At 40.2% G+C, this 16,501-nt stretch overlaps 1 protein-coding gene across 1 annotated transcript in view; it reads left to right on the top strand.

The window, feature by feature from the left end:
- Positions 1–16,501, top strand: part of TMEM131L (transmembrane 131 like) — a 116,749-nt gene that overhangs the window by 42,007 nt on the left and 58,241 nt on the right. The window contains exons 4-6 of the mRNA XM_067551868.1: positions 10,827–10,895; positions 12,160–12,283; positions 13,394–13,510. Of these exons, the coding sequence (XP_067407969.1) occupies positions 10,827–10,895; positions 12,160–12,283; positions 13,394–13,510 (310 nt within the window). The remainder of the gene's footprint in view (positions 1–10,826; positions 10,896–12,159; positions 12,284–13,393; positions 13,511–16,501) is intronic.

Here is a 16,501-nt window from a genome sequence, read left to right as displayed (position 1 = left end):
GAGAGCACTCTCCTGTCGACTCAGTTAGTCCACTTCCCTGAAAAGTGTAAGGCAGTGTCGACGGGAGGTGCTGTCCCATTGACGTAGCATTGTAAAGACGCCACACTGCATAGATGTAAATACGTTGACGTAAGATATGCTAGTTACATTACATAATGTAACTAGCGTCTCTCACGTCAACCCAGTGTGGCAGTGTAGACCAGGCCTAAGTATCTGATTTGCAAACCCAATCCTGTACTTTGGTATCTAGCTTGACCTTTCTTGTGCCTGCAGTTATTTGTGTCCCACAAATAGTTCACTCAAAAAGCAGGCTAGGTTTTGAAAATCTATTAAAACTATCTGAAGAGAGAGAACAAAACATTTTAGAATATCTCTTCTTTACTTCTTATCCCAAGCAGTCTGTTTATTCAAACACCTAAAATTACTTTCTCCTGTTCTAATTTGTCATATTTTTAGGGGACAGCTGTTAGAAGCAAGGTGGATAGAAATCAATGATTTAAAAATAATAAAATATTTTTAACTGGATTTTAAATATTTAAATTAATTTTTCTTTTTTAAAATGAGCTATTTAAAATTTAAATGTGAAATTGAAAACTTATGCCAAAGGCCTAAAGTTACTATAATTTATTAAAATCATTTAAATTAAAATTAAAACAAATATTCAAGCGGTACATGTTGGCTGCCAAAGTTTTAAAGTCAAACCCCTGAACTAGTGGAAATCACTGGCTAAACACAAACCAGAGTTTATTGAAGCTCTAAATGAGCTTTTGATAGCAGTAGCCTCTTTTACAGGTGCAGAGAGAATATTTTCTTAATTTTAGTTAATTCAACTAATTCAGTTCAGTAACTAATTCAGTTCAGTGACTAATTCATTCAAAGTTGAGAAACGGAGTTGAAAAAGCAGGAAAGCTTGTTTTCCCTCTTCCAGTGCTGAATTAAAACTAGATGTGAGTGGATGAGACCTACTAGTTCTACAGTTTTGAAGGACACCGTGGCCAGAAACAGTTCAGTTCACTAACTCCAGATAATAATTACCTAGTTTAATAAGTCAGTTTTAAATGCAAAATATGTTTTGATAAATGTAATTTTTTATTTGTGTATGCAGCTCATTTAAGGTAGTTTTATTTAACTATAAACAATTATAAAATGCTGTTTTTGTGCATTTTTAATTTAATTCTAATTTTAATCTAAATATAGCTTTGTAGCAATCATGAGGAAAAAAATTAATAATCTAGCAAACAAGAAATGCATCATGTGCCATTATCTAACATAACAAAAAGCTATAAAAAAGGTCTATTATCCTGGTTAGCAAAAAGTATCAAATTATACCAACAAATGAGTATCAGCCATTCTTTAGGAAAATAAAAATTAAAAATAAAATAAGATTAAAATTCATTATGTAAATCATAGGTTTCCTGCTTGCTGATTGAAATTATGATTAAAATGGCTGATTTAAATAACTTTAATTTAAATCAGTCCACCCTGGTTAAATGGAAACTGGATGACAAAAGATTCTGTCTGAAGAAGAGATTTCAGGAAACATACTTCAGATTACTTTTAAACTGTTTCTAAAGTCATGTATTTATTTTTTTTATTTACTGATCATAGATTTCAGTTATTTTGGAGGATGGGGAGTTGATTTATGTGAGAAATAGTAATTCCACTGTGTTGTTAAGTGTGTTTTATTACAGACTTATACCTCTGGTGCTCTTCTTAAATAAACAGTGTGCATGTGCACATACACAGACACGCAAATGTCTGTAGGAGATGGTTATTTTCTGTCACTGTGATTTTCAGTATAGAATTTAACATTTATCCCTGTGTCTTCAGTGCTAGGATTGTGTATAATTCTCTTGATTTTGTCAAGTTAGGTATTTAACTTTTTTGGCAATTTTCCCAGGAGTCTGTTTATATTTATATTTTGATGTGGGGGTGGGGAGAGGATCCTAACTTTTAACTCTATCCTTACGTTTTACTGATAGTTAAGCATGGTGTTTATAAAAGTTTGTGCTGCAAGTTGCTGGAAATTTGATAATTACAAATCTGATGTAATTAGGAAAAACCAGAAATGGCCACCCTTTAATGGCTTAGGCATCAATCCTGCAAAGTACTTGTATTAATGGTACTGCAAAGTTGTGCATGAACTTAACTGTTTTGCAAAATCCAGGCCTAAGCCAATAAAGGACAGCCAGTGATTTCTATTCTAATTACATCGGATCTGCATTCAGTAAATTCACCATTCATTCAGTGTAAGCTTCTGCACATTTGATAGGAAGGAAAAATGAGACAGAGGTGAAATGAGGCCACCCACCAAGTTAGTGGCAGAACCAAGTTTAGAATTCAGGATTCAGTGGGGTCCAATTATCATGGATAACACAGGTTTGGCCCCTGCCGCAGAAGCTGTTGCTAGAAGACCCAACTGAGATTGGGGCCTCATTGTGCCAGGCACAGTGCAAACACAAAGTAAGGGTATGTTTACACGGCAGCCACTGTAACATTGTAGTATAGACGCTTCCTACATCAATGGGAGGGTTTTTTTTTTCTTAGTTAATTCACCTCTCCAAGAAGTGGTAGCTAAGTTGACGGAAGAATTCTTCCATCGACTTAGCTGTGTCTATGCCGTGGGTTAGGTTGACCTAACTACATCATGCAGGGCGTGAAGTTTTTCACAGTCTTGAGTGACATAGTTAAGCAGATCTAATTTGTGAGTGTAGACCAGGCCTAAGAGCCCTTGTTCCAAAGACATTACAATCTAGTGCAAAGCATAGTAGTGAGTTTGTGACACTACATTGACAACCCCAAGCCTTCAAAAGTCATGGAATCAAACCCGCAAAATCATGAGATGTTAAAAATAACACATTGTGGGTTCTTTTTATTTGCCTTCTTGTTTTTGAGCCTTTAGAACTCACATTTTCAAGATTTTTTTTCTCCTTTTTCTCTCCCTCTTCATACCAGGGTCCCCTTTTCTGCCCTCATGCCAAGGGCTTTGTGTGCCTCCCCATAACCCATCTCCATACCCCATCTGCCATGTGCCAGTGCTCTGTAGGTCTCCCTTCCTCCTAGCATTGTCCCACATTCATCACCTCCATGCCAGAGGCTGTCTCTCCCCCATTTTCACCAGAATCAGCAGGGTTCTGCCCACTGATGCCAATAACATTCCCTGCAATTTTGGAACTGATTGGATGCGGTCTGCAGAAGCTCTTGTGTTACAGATAGACAGAGAAATGCCATCAGGTTGAAGGCAGGGCCCCGTTTCATTCAGCCAATTACTTAATGCAATGAGATTCACCAATTTTATAAAGGAATTGGAAACCTAATCTGTTTTTATTGTTTAAGACGGCTTTATCTCCCTATTTGATGTTTGAGATTTTTCCATTATTAGGCTGATATTTGTGTCTCTCTCCCAACCCATAACTTTTTCATGGAAGGTCTTGTGCACTTTTTGAGGCATGTGGTCTGTGGCCAGAAGAGAAGTTTTGGCATAATTTGAGATGAATCCATTACTGAGATAAAGTTCTGATGACATATCTTAAAAGACATATCTGTTACCAGTTTTCAGTGTCATATTTAAGAAACTGGTGAACTTGAAACTTACTGGAATCATAGAAATGTAAGACTGGAAGGAACATCCATAGGCAATATAGTCCAGTCCCCTGGACTTAGGCTGAACTAAGTATTATCTACACCATCCCTGACAGGTGTTTGTCTAAGCTGTTTTTAAAATCCTCCAATAACAGAGGTTCCACAACATCCGTAGTTAATTTGGCCCAGTGACAATTTGGAAGATTTTCCTAATGTCTAACCTAAATCTCCCATGCTGCAATTTAAGCCCATTGCTTCTTGTCCTGTCCTCTGTGGATAAAGGGAAGAATCTATCACTCTCTTATAACAACCTTTTATGCGTTTTAAGACTGTTGCCATGTCTCCCCTCAGTCTTCTTTTCTCCAGACTAAACAAACCCAATTTTTTCAATCTTTCCTTTGTAGGTCATGTTTTCTAGATCTTTAATAATTTTTTTGGCTCTCCTCTAGACATCGCCTGTTTGTCCACATCTTTCCCAAAGTTTGGTGTCCAGAATTGGCACAGTACTCCAATTGAGGCCTTACCTGTGCTGAGTACAGAGGAAGAATGACTTCTGTGCATTGCTTACAATGCTCCTGCTAACGCATCCCAGAATGATGTTTGCCTTTTTTTTCCACAGTATTACATTGTTGACTCGTATTTAGTGTGTGATCCACTATAACCCCCAGATCCTTTTGTGCAGTACTCCTTCTTACATAGTCATGTCCCATTTTGTATTTCCCAATTGATTATTTCTTCCTAAGTGTAGTACTTTGCATTTGTCCTTATTGAATTTTATCCTTTTTATTTCAGACCATTTCTCCAGTTTGTCAAGATCATTTTGAATTTTGATCCTGTCCTCCAAAGCTTGATATTATCTGGAAACTTTATAATTGTACACTCTGTGCCATTATCCAAATCTTTTAAAAGATATTGAATAGAAGCAGGCCCAGGACAGATCTTTGTGGGACCCCACTTGATATGCTCTTTCAGCTTGATTGAGAACCATTGGTAACTACTCTCTGATTATGGTTTTACAACCACTTCTGCATCCATGGTTTGCCATGATTTGTTCTTGACAAATCCATGTTGACAGTTACTAATCACTTATGATCTTCTAGGTGCTTACAAATTGATGTTTTGCATATTTGCTCCATTATCGTTCCAGGTACCAAAGTTAGGCTGATGGGTCTATAATTCCGCAGGTGGTCCTTATTCCCCTTTTTACATATAGGTACTATATTTGCCCTTTTCCAGTTCTTTTGGATCTCTTCTGTCCTCCACAAGTTCTCAGAGATAATCACTAATTGCTCAGAGATCTCTTCAGCCAGTTCCTTAAGTATTCTAGGATGTATTTCGTCAGGCGTCCCACCCATTTGAAGACATCTAACTTGTCTCAGTGATTCTTAACTTGTACTTCTCCTATTTCAGCGTCAGACCCGACCCTGTTTTCACTGATGTTCACTAGGTCAGGCTGTGGTTACGCTAGAGAGCTTATAGTGGCCAGGCTGCACTGATCAGCATAACTTATGTTGCTCACGGGGGTGGTTTATTCACACCCCTGAGTGACATAAGTTATACCGATACAAGTGGTAGTGTAGACGAAGGCTTAGACATCTGATCACTGCTAACGTTTTTGGGGAAAACTGAAACAAAAAGGCATTTAACACTTAGGCCTTGCTGTATTTTCTGTTATTGTCTTTCCCTTCTCATTGGGTAGTGGGCCTATCCTGTCCTTGGTCTTCCTCTTGCATCTAATCTATTTGTAAAATGTTTCTTTGTGACCCTTTGTCCCTAGTTGAGTCTCATTTTGTGTCATAGCCTTTCTAATTTTGTCCCTACATGCTTGTGTTGTTTTTTTAAATATTCATCCTTTGTAATTTGACCTAGTTTCCACCCATTTGTACATCTTTTTTGAGTTTCAGGTCATTGAAGATAGCCTGATTAAGCCAGAAGGTGGTCTCTTACCATACTTCCTATCTTTCCTGTGCATTATGTTAGTTTGCTCTTGTGCTCTTAATAATATCTCTTTAAAAAACAGTCAACTCTCCTGATCTCTTTTTTCCCTTAGGCTTGCTTTCCACAGGATCTTACCTGCCAATTCTCTCAGTTTGCTAAATTCTGCCTTCTTGAAGTCCCTTGTCTTCATTCTGCAGTTTTCCCTCCTACCATTCCTAGAATCGTGAACTCTATCATTTCATGATCAGTGTCACCCAAGCTGCCTTTCACCTTCAAATTCACAACTAGTTCCTCCCTATTGTCAGAATCAAATCTAGAATAGCCTCTCCCCTAGTTGTACTCTCTAATGGTGTAATAAAAAAAGTTGTCTCCAGTGCATTCCAAAAACTTGAAAAATAATCTGTGCCCTGCTGTATTGTTTTTCCAACAGATGTATGGGTATTTGAAGAGCCCCATCGCCCCCCCAAGTCTTGTGCTTTGGATGATTTTTTAAAAAGCCGCCTCCTTCCTCCTCTTCCTGGTTAGGTGGTCTATGGCAGCGGTTCTCAACCTTCTTTTTTTCCTGAGTACCACTCGGGTCAGGTACAGTCAGGTCAAGTACTACTTGACCTGACTGGGAAAAAAAAAAGGGGGAGGGGCTTTTGGCGGCTGCGGGGTTTCACGGCAGCGGGGGGGGGAGGGGGGAGGGGGAGGACTTTCGGCGGCGGATTCGGCGGTGCGGTACGGCTCGTGTACCACCCAGCCTTCTTCGAAGTACCCCTGGTGGTATGCGTACCACCGGTTGAGAACCGCTGGTCTATGGCATTACCTGTGTTTTTTTAATCCCCTTTTATCCTTATCCAGAGACTTTCAATAGGTCTGCCCCCACTTCCATCCCTACCTCAGTGCAAGAGTATCTGATATAAAGAACAACACCTCCTCCCTTTTCCCCTTTCTGTTCACCCTGAACAAACTATACCATTCTATACCAATATTCCAGTCGTGAATTATCCCACCAGGTCTCTGTGATGCCAATTATGTTGTAATTGTGATTACTCACTAGTATTTCTAGTTCTTCCTTTTTAGTTCCTATACTTCTTGTATTAGCATACAGATATCTAAACGTGGTTTTCAACCTGTGGTCTGCGGACCCTGGAGGCCCTCAAATTATGTCTAAGGGATCTGCAAAAAGTGACTATGAAAATAGTTTCAGATCCCAGCAAAGGCATTCCATTTTTCTGATCAATCAAAAACAGGTGGCTATCCCCACCTACAGGTCAAAACCCAGAAGTGTTATTACCATGGAAGCCCACAGTTTAGCACCCTTTCTCATGATGTGTAAAATGTCATGCTGAGCATGTGCAACATTTATAGTTGAATTCTGTTTGGTCAGATTTCAGTCTGATTTCTACGGGAGGGGTCTGCGGACGGACCATAGGTTGAATTTCCAAAGGAGTGGGCACCTCCATTCAAAATTTTTTAGGGGTCCGCAAATGAGAAAAGGTTGAAAACCATTGATCTAAGATGTTCATTAGATTTTTCCTCTATATTTCCTCTTGTCTCTCCTTTGTCCTTGCTATGATTGCCCATGTTCTCCCCAGATTCTGACCCTTCACCCAGGTCTCCATGTTCCAGACTTACCTGTGGGCTTTTTTCTCCTGCTCCCATCAACCTGAGTTTAAAGTTTACCTCAGTCTGTATCCGAAGATATTCTTTCCCCTTCCTCGATAGGTGGACCACGTCTTTGCTCAACAGACCTTCTTTTCAGAACAGCATCCATGTTAAAGAAGCCGAAGCACTCCTGGCGAGACCATCTGCGTACCATGGTTCACCTCCAGGTTGTGTTTGCCTCTGCCTGGGCCCCTGCCCTTGACTGAAAAGGTAGATGAGAATACCACCTCTGACCCCAGCTGCTTCATCCTCACCCCCTGAGCCCTGTAGTCACTCTGATCTGCTCAGGGTCAGACCTTGCAGTATCATTAGTGTCCACGTGGATGAGCAGCATAGGGTAGTAGTCAGAATGCCAGATGATCCTCGGTAATCCTTCCGTGATGTCTTGAATTCAGGCCCCTGTTAGGCAGCACACCTCCCGGGATACAAGGTCAGGCCAGCAGATGGATGCCTAGGTCCCTCTTAGAAAGGAGTCACCGACTACCATCACCTTTTCTTTTCCTCTTGGGAGTGGTGGCCGCGATCCTCATAGTCTTGGGGGTACATGGTTTCTCCTCCTCCATGTTTGGGAGAGATTCCTCATCCCTCTTTGCCAGGGCAGTGTACGCTTTTTTAATATTGATGGATGGTGGGTTGGGAGCAGCTGTGGAGCACTGTCTGCTCACAGCTGGTCAAAAGTAACCTGCAGCCAGCTCCCTTCTTGTGAAGGAGCCATTTCCTCCTTTCCTGCTGGTGGTGCTACTGAAGTCCTCTCTGGCTGGATTACTTCCTCAGCTTTGGAGGTCTCCATATGCATGTTTTCAATGAATTCCTCCTTTGCATGGATGCCTCTTAGCCTAGCTACCTCCTCGTGTAGTTTTCCCACCTGCTTCCTGAGAGATTCTACCAGCAGACACCTCTTACACTGGATGGTCTCCCCAGCCTGGTTTTCTATGATGGGAAAATACAGGCCACAATCTCTGCAAATCCACACCAGTACCTGGGTAGAGGCATCCACAGTTGGGTTCTCTATCTGCAGGTGCAGGTGAAATAGCCTTGAGCAACATTGGGATTGGTGATGCATCCTTTACAAACCATACTTCATCTCAAAAATAGAAATGAGAGTGCTCTGCTAGCTTCTAGAAGACGTAAAAAAATGGATAAAAAATGGTGGAGAATTAAACTTTTCAGTTTAGAAAGGCTCTATCTCTTTTCTTTGCTGGTTGCCTTCAGGATATAAATGGATTGATTGCATCAGAGGTCTGTCATAGTGATTTTTTTCCCCCATTTAAAAACAGAATCAGAAAAAGCAATGGGTTTCTCTTCCCCTACTCCTCCAGTCTCTCTCTCTCTCTAGTTGTACTCTTGGGCCTTGCATGAATAATGATTAATTGAATTGGTAGCATAGAACAAGTAGAAGTTCCAGTGGTGTACTATGTTTGCACCAGTCATGCTTTTTCAGTTGCAGTTTTGTCCTGCGTCCATTCTTGAGCACATTTGCAGTTGCACTAACCTTTGAGAATCTATCCCACAGGGGGAATTGTGGGAAAAGTGGTCAGGGTCCCAGAATTCCCAAGAAGAAAATCATTAAGTCCCTTAATATGGGTGCGTTTTCTAGTCTTCTTTAAAAAAAGAGGTGGGAGGGACCAAGAAAAAAGATAGTTTTTTGAATAATTAAGTTGAAGTTAAAACAACGGGAGTCCTGTAGCACCTTAAAGACTAACAAATTTCTGCTGGCATAAGCTTTCGTGGGCTGCAACCCACTTCGTCAGATGCATGGAATGGAAACCAAAGATAGGAGGTATGTATGTACGTCCAAGGGTGAGAAACATAACAATGGGGAGGGCAAGTGCTAATAAAGTCAATTCAGTTAGGGTAGATGAGGCCTATTCACAACCCTTGATTAGAAGGTGAGACTGTGTGAACAGTGACAATTACTTCTTGTAATGAGAGAACCATTCCAAGTCCCTATTCACACCCAGTCTGATTGTGTCAAGTTTGCATATGAGTTCCAGCTCTGCAGTTTCTTGCTGAAGTCTGTTTCTGAAGTTTTTTTGTTGGAGTATGGCAATTTTCAAGTCAGCTACAGTGTCCTGGGAGATTGAAATGCTCTTCTACTGGCTTATGGGTGTTACCATTTTTTATGTCTGCTTTGTGTCCATTTATTCTTTTGCGTAGTGACAGTCTGGTTTGGCCAATGTACATGGCAGAGGGGCATTGCTGGCACATGATGGCATATATTACATTAGTAGATGTGCAGGTGATTGAGCTTCTGATGGTGCACCTTGTTCGAAATTTGATTATACGTGCTTTGCAGCACAGGCTGTCTTTCTGTGTATTTGTATAGCTTGTAAGGCACAAGTAAGGCACAGTAAGTCCCCAAGCACTTTGTGTGCGACTGTAATACAAATAATAAATATTGATGATGATATGTAAATTTCTGTCTTTGATCAGAACCTTAAAATCACATAATTCCCAGTACCATTTCAGGTATTTTCTGATATCTTCAGAGTGAGGCTATTCTTTCTCTAGCTGCACTCTCTGCTAAGGATATCCCTTTTGCTCTGTATGTCCGAACCTGGTCACAGGCTGTGACACAAAGGCCTTGTCTACATTAGCGGTGGTGTTTAGGGTATGTGTAGCTACACACTGCAGTGAAAAGTGGACTGTGGCTACACTGTCGTGTGTAGCTATACACGACAGTGAATGCATTTGTTCCCAATAGAGGGAGCTGTTGGAACCCTCCTGGCTGCCTCTCCCAGCCAGAGTCTTTCCCCATTGCTGGTGTCTTTCATTGCAGCAGGGAAAGTTTCCGGTAATGGGCTATTACGCTGATAAAATAGCTATGGGTATGGGTAAAAATGTAGGTATGGGAGTGGCTGCTTGGGCATGTAGAGAGCTGTGTAGGTTCTGGAGTGGTTTTATGTGCCTTAGCAGCTTCACTACAGGGCTGTTTATACTGTGCTGGGGTGGAAGGGAGCGGGTGTGTAGTGTCAGCACTGTATATGCTGCATACGCGTAGATGTAGCCGAAGGCTGAATCTACAGCGAGGAGTTTTTCTCAAACATGTTTAACTCTGGGAGCATACCTATTGTAGAAAAGGCTCTGGGGCCCATACTTGTTTTCACTACCATATTTAAATTTGTTGAAAAGTTTAAATAGTGATGAAAATGGGTCCAGGAATCCTTGTCTCCACTTGGGGTCTAACCAGTAGCTGAAGATATGTGAGAACTGGTGGGAATTTTTTTGTAAACTTCCCTAGTGCAAAGAAGACTAAACTGACAACTGAAACATACGTTACTCCATTATTTCTTCAACATATGTTTGGAAAAAAGATGCTAAAGCAATATCTATAAACCCAGGATTTGTGATCAGAAATAATTTTGGACAGTGTAAGCATGGTGTTACAGTCCTTGTGATGATTATTTCATTCGTAGTGATTGCCAGTATGTTCCACACCATAGAAATATTATAAAAGTGTGGATAGTGCAGCTCTACAGAGGAATTTATGAAAAGTCATGGGACCACGTGCTTGGGATCTAAAATTAGGAGAGCACATCAGTGTTCGCATAATGATAACAAGACAAGTGTCATGTTGTGCATTTTAGGTAGCAGTCTGACTCAGTTTCAAAATATCATGTCAACAAAACATTCATCATTACTTCTTTCTTTTTCAGCTTCCCAGCAAAGATACCTAATGGGAAGGCCTTACATTTTCACCCTTCGGTTCTGCATTTTGGAATGCAGTGAGTATCTTAGATTATTGTTCATTTAATTAATAATCAATGGAGCAATCAATGGAATGAAAGAGCATTAGCCCAGATAATTCCTTTCCATGGAAATCGTACAAGGGGGGCCACAAAGGAAGAAAATCGTAACAATGATCTCCCTAGAAAGATCCCCAGGCACTTTTCCCTGTTGGGGCCATTGCCGCCTAGGGCATGGTATCCCAGCAGCTCTCCTCCTTCCAGCTACCTAGCAGGGTGGCTCAGAGCAAGTTGTGGTTAAAAACACGGATACCTTTGTATGCTAGCACTCTGGTTGTTCCCATCTCACTGGTGTAGCCCGACTAGTGTTAACAAAGGGAATTTTTTCAGAAGAAAGAGAGGTATAGACAAAGCTATGTAGGCACTCTGCTCCCAAATCAATTCTGTATCACCAAAAATGTGACTCACCACTGTGATTGCAATAAATTTCCTGGTTTTGCGGAACATTAATTGTTGGGGGGTCAGGTGAAAATGGTAGCTTCAGGGTCTGGGAGGAGAAAACATGATGTTAAAAGGGGAAAATAAGGAACATGAGTGAACACTGAGTAAACAGCAGTTGTAGGGGATTGTTGTAGCTGGACCAAATGGGTTCTTTCCTTGAATGGTTTTTTAATGGTAAGTTGCCTCAGGAGATCTGGGAGTGGTCTTGTTATGGTACAAGACTAACGCTTAAAAGAAGTAAAGTCTTGGGAAATAAAAAACATTACTAGAATCTATGAGGGTTTCTATGCTGTTTGGGTTTTGGTTAAAGGAAAGCTTTTTAAGAATGACTAGCAGCTTTTTCTCATCAGTTACCAAAAAGCACAATCCCCTTGTGAGCTAAAGGAATGTTCCAGAAAAGGCACAGAATGTCTTCACCAGAAACGGCTTTCAAACTTATTACCAAAAATATAAGGCCTAAGAGAATCATTTTGTCAACTGACCAAGCAAGGCTTTGCTTCTCTTAAACATAATTTATTAGTTTCCTCAAAAATCTGTACCCAGCAAATTAAAAAAAACCTGACCACCTTATATATATGTTTCACAAACTGTTAATGACCCTAGGTGGTTTTAGCTATGTGTAACCCATATGTTCCAATGCCACTTATTTTTCTTATATTTTAAAAGTTAATTTATTATGGGTTGGGTAAGCTTAAAAATATGGTAAGCTGATAAATTGTTACATATCAAAATGTTTTAACAGCACCAAAATGTGTTGATTCAATGTTTATAAATCAGTAATGCTTTCTGTTTTTTTCCTTAGGTTACTGGGACTGCCCAGATCTAAAACGCTGTATGCTTACAACCCTAGTAGGGATAGAGAAGTTGTAGTGAATTCAGTGTTTACATCTACTAGACATTTTCATGTGTCTCCTGTTCATAGCAGGGTGAGTGTTGATGTACTCTTGGAAACTATGCAGTGGCGGGATGCCAAAGCGTCATGTTTTCTTTGGCCTAAAGTTTTCGTTCTGTGCGCCTTTTTCATGCTTTTCCTCACCACCCCCAACTCATTCTTTCTCTGTATTTGCTAGCTTGTGTTTTTCTTTCACTTATATCTGGACAGGTAAGGGAAAAAATGTAAACTCCTATGATAAGAGAGACTCATTTTATGATGGCTCCAAAAGGAAAGAATTCACCACTGTTAAGATAGTTTGTTAAATACCACTCTAGATATGTACCATAGTGCTTCTGTAGTGTTCAGTAGTTCAAAGGCCTGAAGGTGTTTATAGCCTTGGATTCTAAATCTCTTGAGTATAGTCTTGCATGTTCCTTATAAAGGAGATTTACAATAAAATAAGAAACTTCAAGATATTTGTTTTAACAAAAACGCTATTTGTGAAGTTTAGCAACATTTAAAATATGTAAAAAGTGCACTGCAGAGCTCACAATTTGACAGATTTCACCCTTTTCTAGTGTGCTGGTTGTTTGGTTGTGTTTTCCATTTAACTATATCCAGTCAACATTTTGACTGTGGCTGGATAAGTGATTCCGCAAACGAGCATGAACTTGGTTCATATAAATAGGGACAAGTTAAGATTTTCCAAACATGAACTCGATCTCGTTTTTATGAGTTAGACTCAGATTTGGTTGTCAAATTGTATGTCCAACCTTAACTTTGACTAATTTCATAACACATCTTATAGCTCATTCATTGGTTCATTTCACAGGATGTTCCCAACCACAGATTGTTGGGCTGAAAAGGTTTTGAACATTGGTATTGTATAGGTGGACAAGTTTTCAGTGTGTTCTGTTAACTGTCCTCCTGATCTTGGTATCCTTAAAATTCTGGGCTCAACACTGCACATGGCTGACTGCTGTCAGTTCCTGTCTTTTTTTGGGAGTTTGAGCGTGCTCAGCACCTTACAGGATTGGGCCCTCCATTTGGGCAGTTCATGTGTCTGGATTCATATATAGAATGGTCTGATGATCGATGAGATCAAAGGGAAGGAGCTGCAATTAGCTGTATTGAGCAGCAGGCTTTTATGTTGTCTCTTTAGGTGATTCCAGCGATGGGAAAAATTTCTTTCAGAGTCCTCTTTCTGCCAGCAGAGGAAGGCAATATTGAAAGTTCATTATTTATAAATACCTCATCTCATGGAGTACTTTCATATCAGGTAACTTTTCGATTGACTCATGCTTTAAAAATGACCTCCAAAGATACTAATTTAAAAATCTAACTTTGAAAATATGTTGAATTCCTCACATATCGAGGATAAAGGGAGCAAATTTTGCCATTGACTAAGGCCCTGATCCTACAAACACTTATGCATGTGCTTAATGTTACTGTCATTACTGGGAGTATTCACTGTAATCAAATTAAGTACGGTGTGTTTGTAGGATTGGGGTCTGCTGGGATGTAACATCTATTAGAAGTGTTTAGGAAACAGACTTACTGAGCCCGGTGTAGATGGTCTTCAAGCTACATTGGGGTTCTTTGGTGGATAGATGAAGTGGAGTCACAGAGAGGGGTAAGTCGTAGCAGTTGGGATTGCTTGAAAAATACAACAAAAGGGTTAGTGATGATTGGTGACCTGAAGACTCCTCTTAATCTGGTTACCTGGAGAATTCACCACCTATTTCTTAAGTTATTTGACTTTAAAATATTTTTAAAGGGAATGTTACATATTTGCAGTCTTTTTCTGTACCTTTATTAATTTTTAAAATAATTTATTTCATTATTTAAAAAATAACACCAACTTGAATCACATGCCCTCTCCTTCATCCTGAGACTGCTATAAGAAAAACTGTCTCAAAATTAGATGCAAGTCAATTAACTCAAAAAATATAGCTGGTGCACATTATTTATGTCTGGCACTGACAGAGGCTCAGAAATGTGGTTGGGATTTTTATTTAAGGAAGCTAGAAGAACAATACACTATATAGTGATTATCCTCTCACTTATGTGTCCAATCTCTCTTCCCATTCGCTCTTGGCTTGTTGCTCTTCATACATATCTCACCTTGTCCTTTTGTTTTGTAAAATGGTCATTTCATTTACCACTGAAGCTGAATGTATCAAACCAAATTCATTCCTAGTTGTAGCTTCACTGAAATTAATAAATTACTAGCTTTCAGCAAGATTTTACCAGTCTTCAAAGATTTTTATAGCAGCCATCTTTACTAGAATAAAGTAAGGGCTTTAACTCCAATTACAACAAAGCCACAAACTCTAGTCTAGGAATAACTTCTATGGTTCAGGAGGAGTTATGATGCTCTGAGATAGCATAGAGGATATGAAACACATTTGATGTTTCTATCCTGTATTTATATTTCAGTGAGCATGTACCATTAATTCAGTCTGCCTCGGACAGGATGTATTGTAGCTTTGTAGTAGCTAAATTACTTGTAACTTTCTTTTTAAAAAAATGTTCCTTGTGGAAAATCCACTATTATGATTTTGAGTTATTGGAAAGTGAAGGTGAGTATGATTTTTCACCTTAAAAAATAGCAAATATGTCTGTTTTTCCCAGTAAGCAAAATACCACTCCAAAGTTAGCATGTAGCTCTTTCACTGAAAAAGATTTTGAGAGTGGGGAATAAGAAAACAATGTGTAAGAGATTGAAAATTCACATCTCAACATGTTCAGTGAGCAACTAAGATTTTAGAAGAGACTGATGAGGCCCCTGCCCTACTGTGGCATCATTGGAGGCAAGGAGAACTGCACATTTTCCCATCTCCAGTTATGTAGGTTTTGGGGCTTCTGCTGGGTTGCCACTGATGTACAGGTTGGATGAGGGAAATCTTTAAAAAACCCTGCCTTAATATTAGGTGCAGAGGATTATCATAGGTATGGAAAAAATTCAATTCTTGAAGTTTTAGAATCTTATGTTTTTGTTCCATTATGCAATTCTCTGCAGATTTTAAGCTTGTTTTAAAAAGTCTTATTCAATTGTGAAGATACAAGCATTGCATGCACTGTGTTACTGCTCTGTTAACACAGCATAGCAGAAGATGGTGTTCAGCCAAATAACAGTAGTAAAAGTATGAATTCACTAATTCCCCACTCCATTCTTCTCAGTTGTCTGTGAACAACAAAGCCTACATGATATGTTTTAAAGATTATGGAATTTTTAAAACAAGTTCCCTGTTTTCTTTCTTTATATGTAAGGAAGGCATGAAATGTGTGTTCTCCCCAAATATTCTTTTTGACAGAAAAACTGTTGGCTGAGGTGTCTGATATCATGGTACAGTTCATAAGAATCATCATCAGCATACAAACATATGATGTGTCTGTTCTTGGAGTGCTTGCTCATGTCCATTCCAATGTAGGTGTGTGCTCACCCAGAGCACCACCTGTGGAAAGTTTTGCCCTCAGTGGTATCCATTGTGTCAGCTCTGGTGGCCCCCTGGGGTCACGCTGTCATAGCACCGGTATAAAGGGTCCTGCTGCCCTGCCGCCCCCTCAGTTCCTTCTTACCGCCCATGACAGTTGCTAGAACTTCAGCTTGTCCTTGCATTTCCCAGCAAGTACCTCTCTCAGTGGGATGCTCTTTGCCTGTGGGAATTCTGCATAGTCCATTCGATACACCTTGAAGCCTCCAACCTCCCAAAGTCGCAAAACGAACTGGCAGATCATCTCGGCAGATCCTTCTCCAACCACCGTGAGTGGTCCACCTGTCCAGATGTCCTGAAAGGCATGTTCCAGAAATGAGGGACTCCCCAGATAGATCTGTTTGCAATGAAGCACAACAGGAAGTGTCTTCAGTTCTGCTTCTTCCTGAGTCACAGCACAGGCTTGCTCACGGATACACACGGATGCTTTTCTCCTCCCTTGGACAGACAATCTCTTCTATGCGTTCCCTCATATCATTCTCATACACAAGGTTCTGCTGAAGGTCAGAAGGAACTGGACGTGGCTTATCCTGCTAGCCCTGGCCTGGTCATGTCAGCACTGGTTCACCAACCTCCTGGACCGCTCAGTGGAAATGCCTGCCTCTGTTTCCAGATCTGATCTTCCAGAACCACAGCCGTCTACGTCATCCAAACCCCGAGTCCCTTCATTTTATGGCCTGGAAGCTCCATGGCTGAACCCTGCAGAGCTAGAGTGCTCATGGCCGATTCATGAGGCGCTTTTAGGGAGCAGAAAACAGTCCACTAGAGCCACT

This window comes from Emydura macquarii, unplaced genomic scaffold (genome assembly GCF_026122565.2).
Source record: "Emydura macquarii macquarii isolate MOO-44397 ecotype Brisbane River unplaced genomic scaffold, CSIRO-AGI_Emac_v2 contig_1363, whole genome shotgun sequence".
Classification (NCBI taxonomy): domain Eukaryota; kingdom Metazoa; phylum Chordata; order Testudines; family Chelidae; genus Emydura; species Emydura macquarii.
The sequence above is the reverse complement of the archived record's forward strand: the minus strand, read 5'-3'. Positions and strand labels throughout refer to the sequence as shown.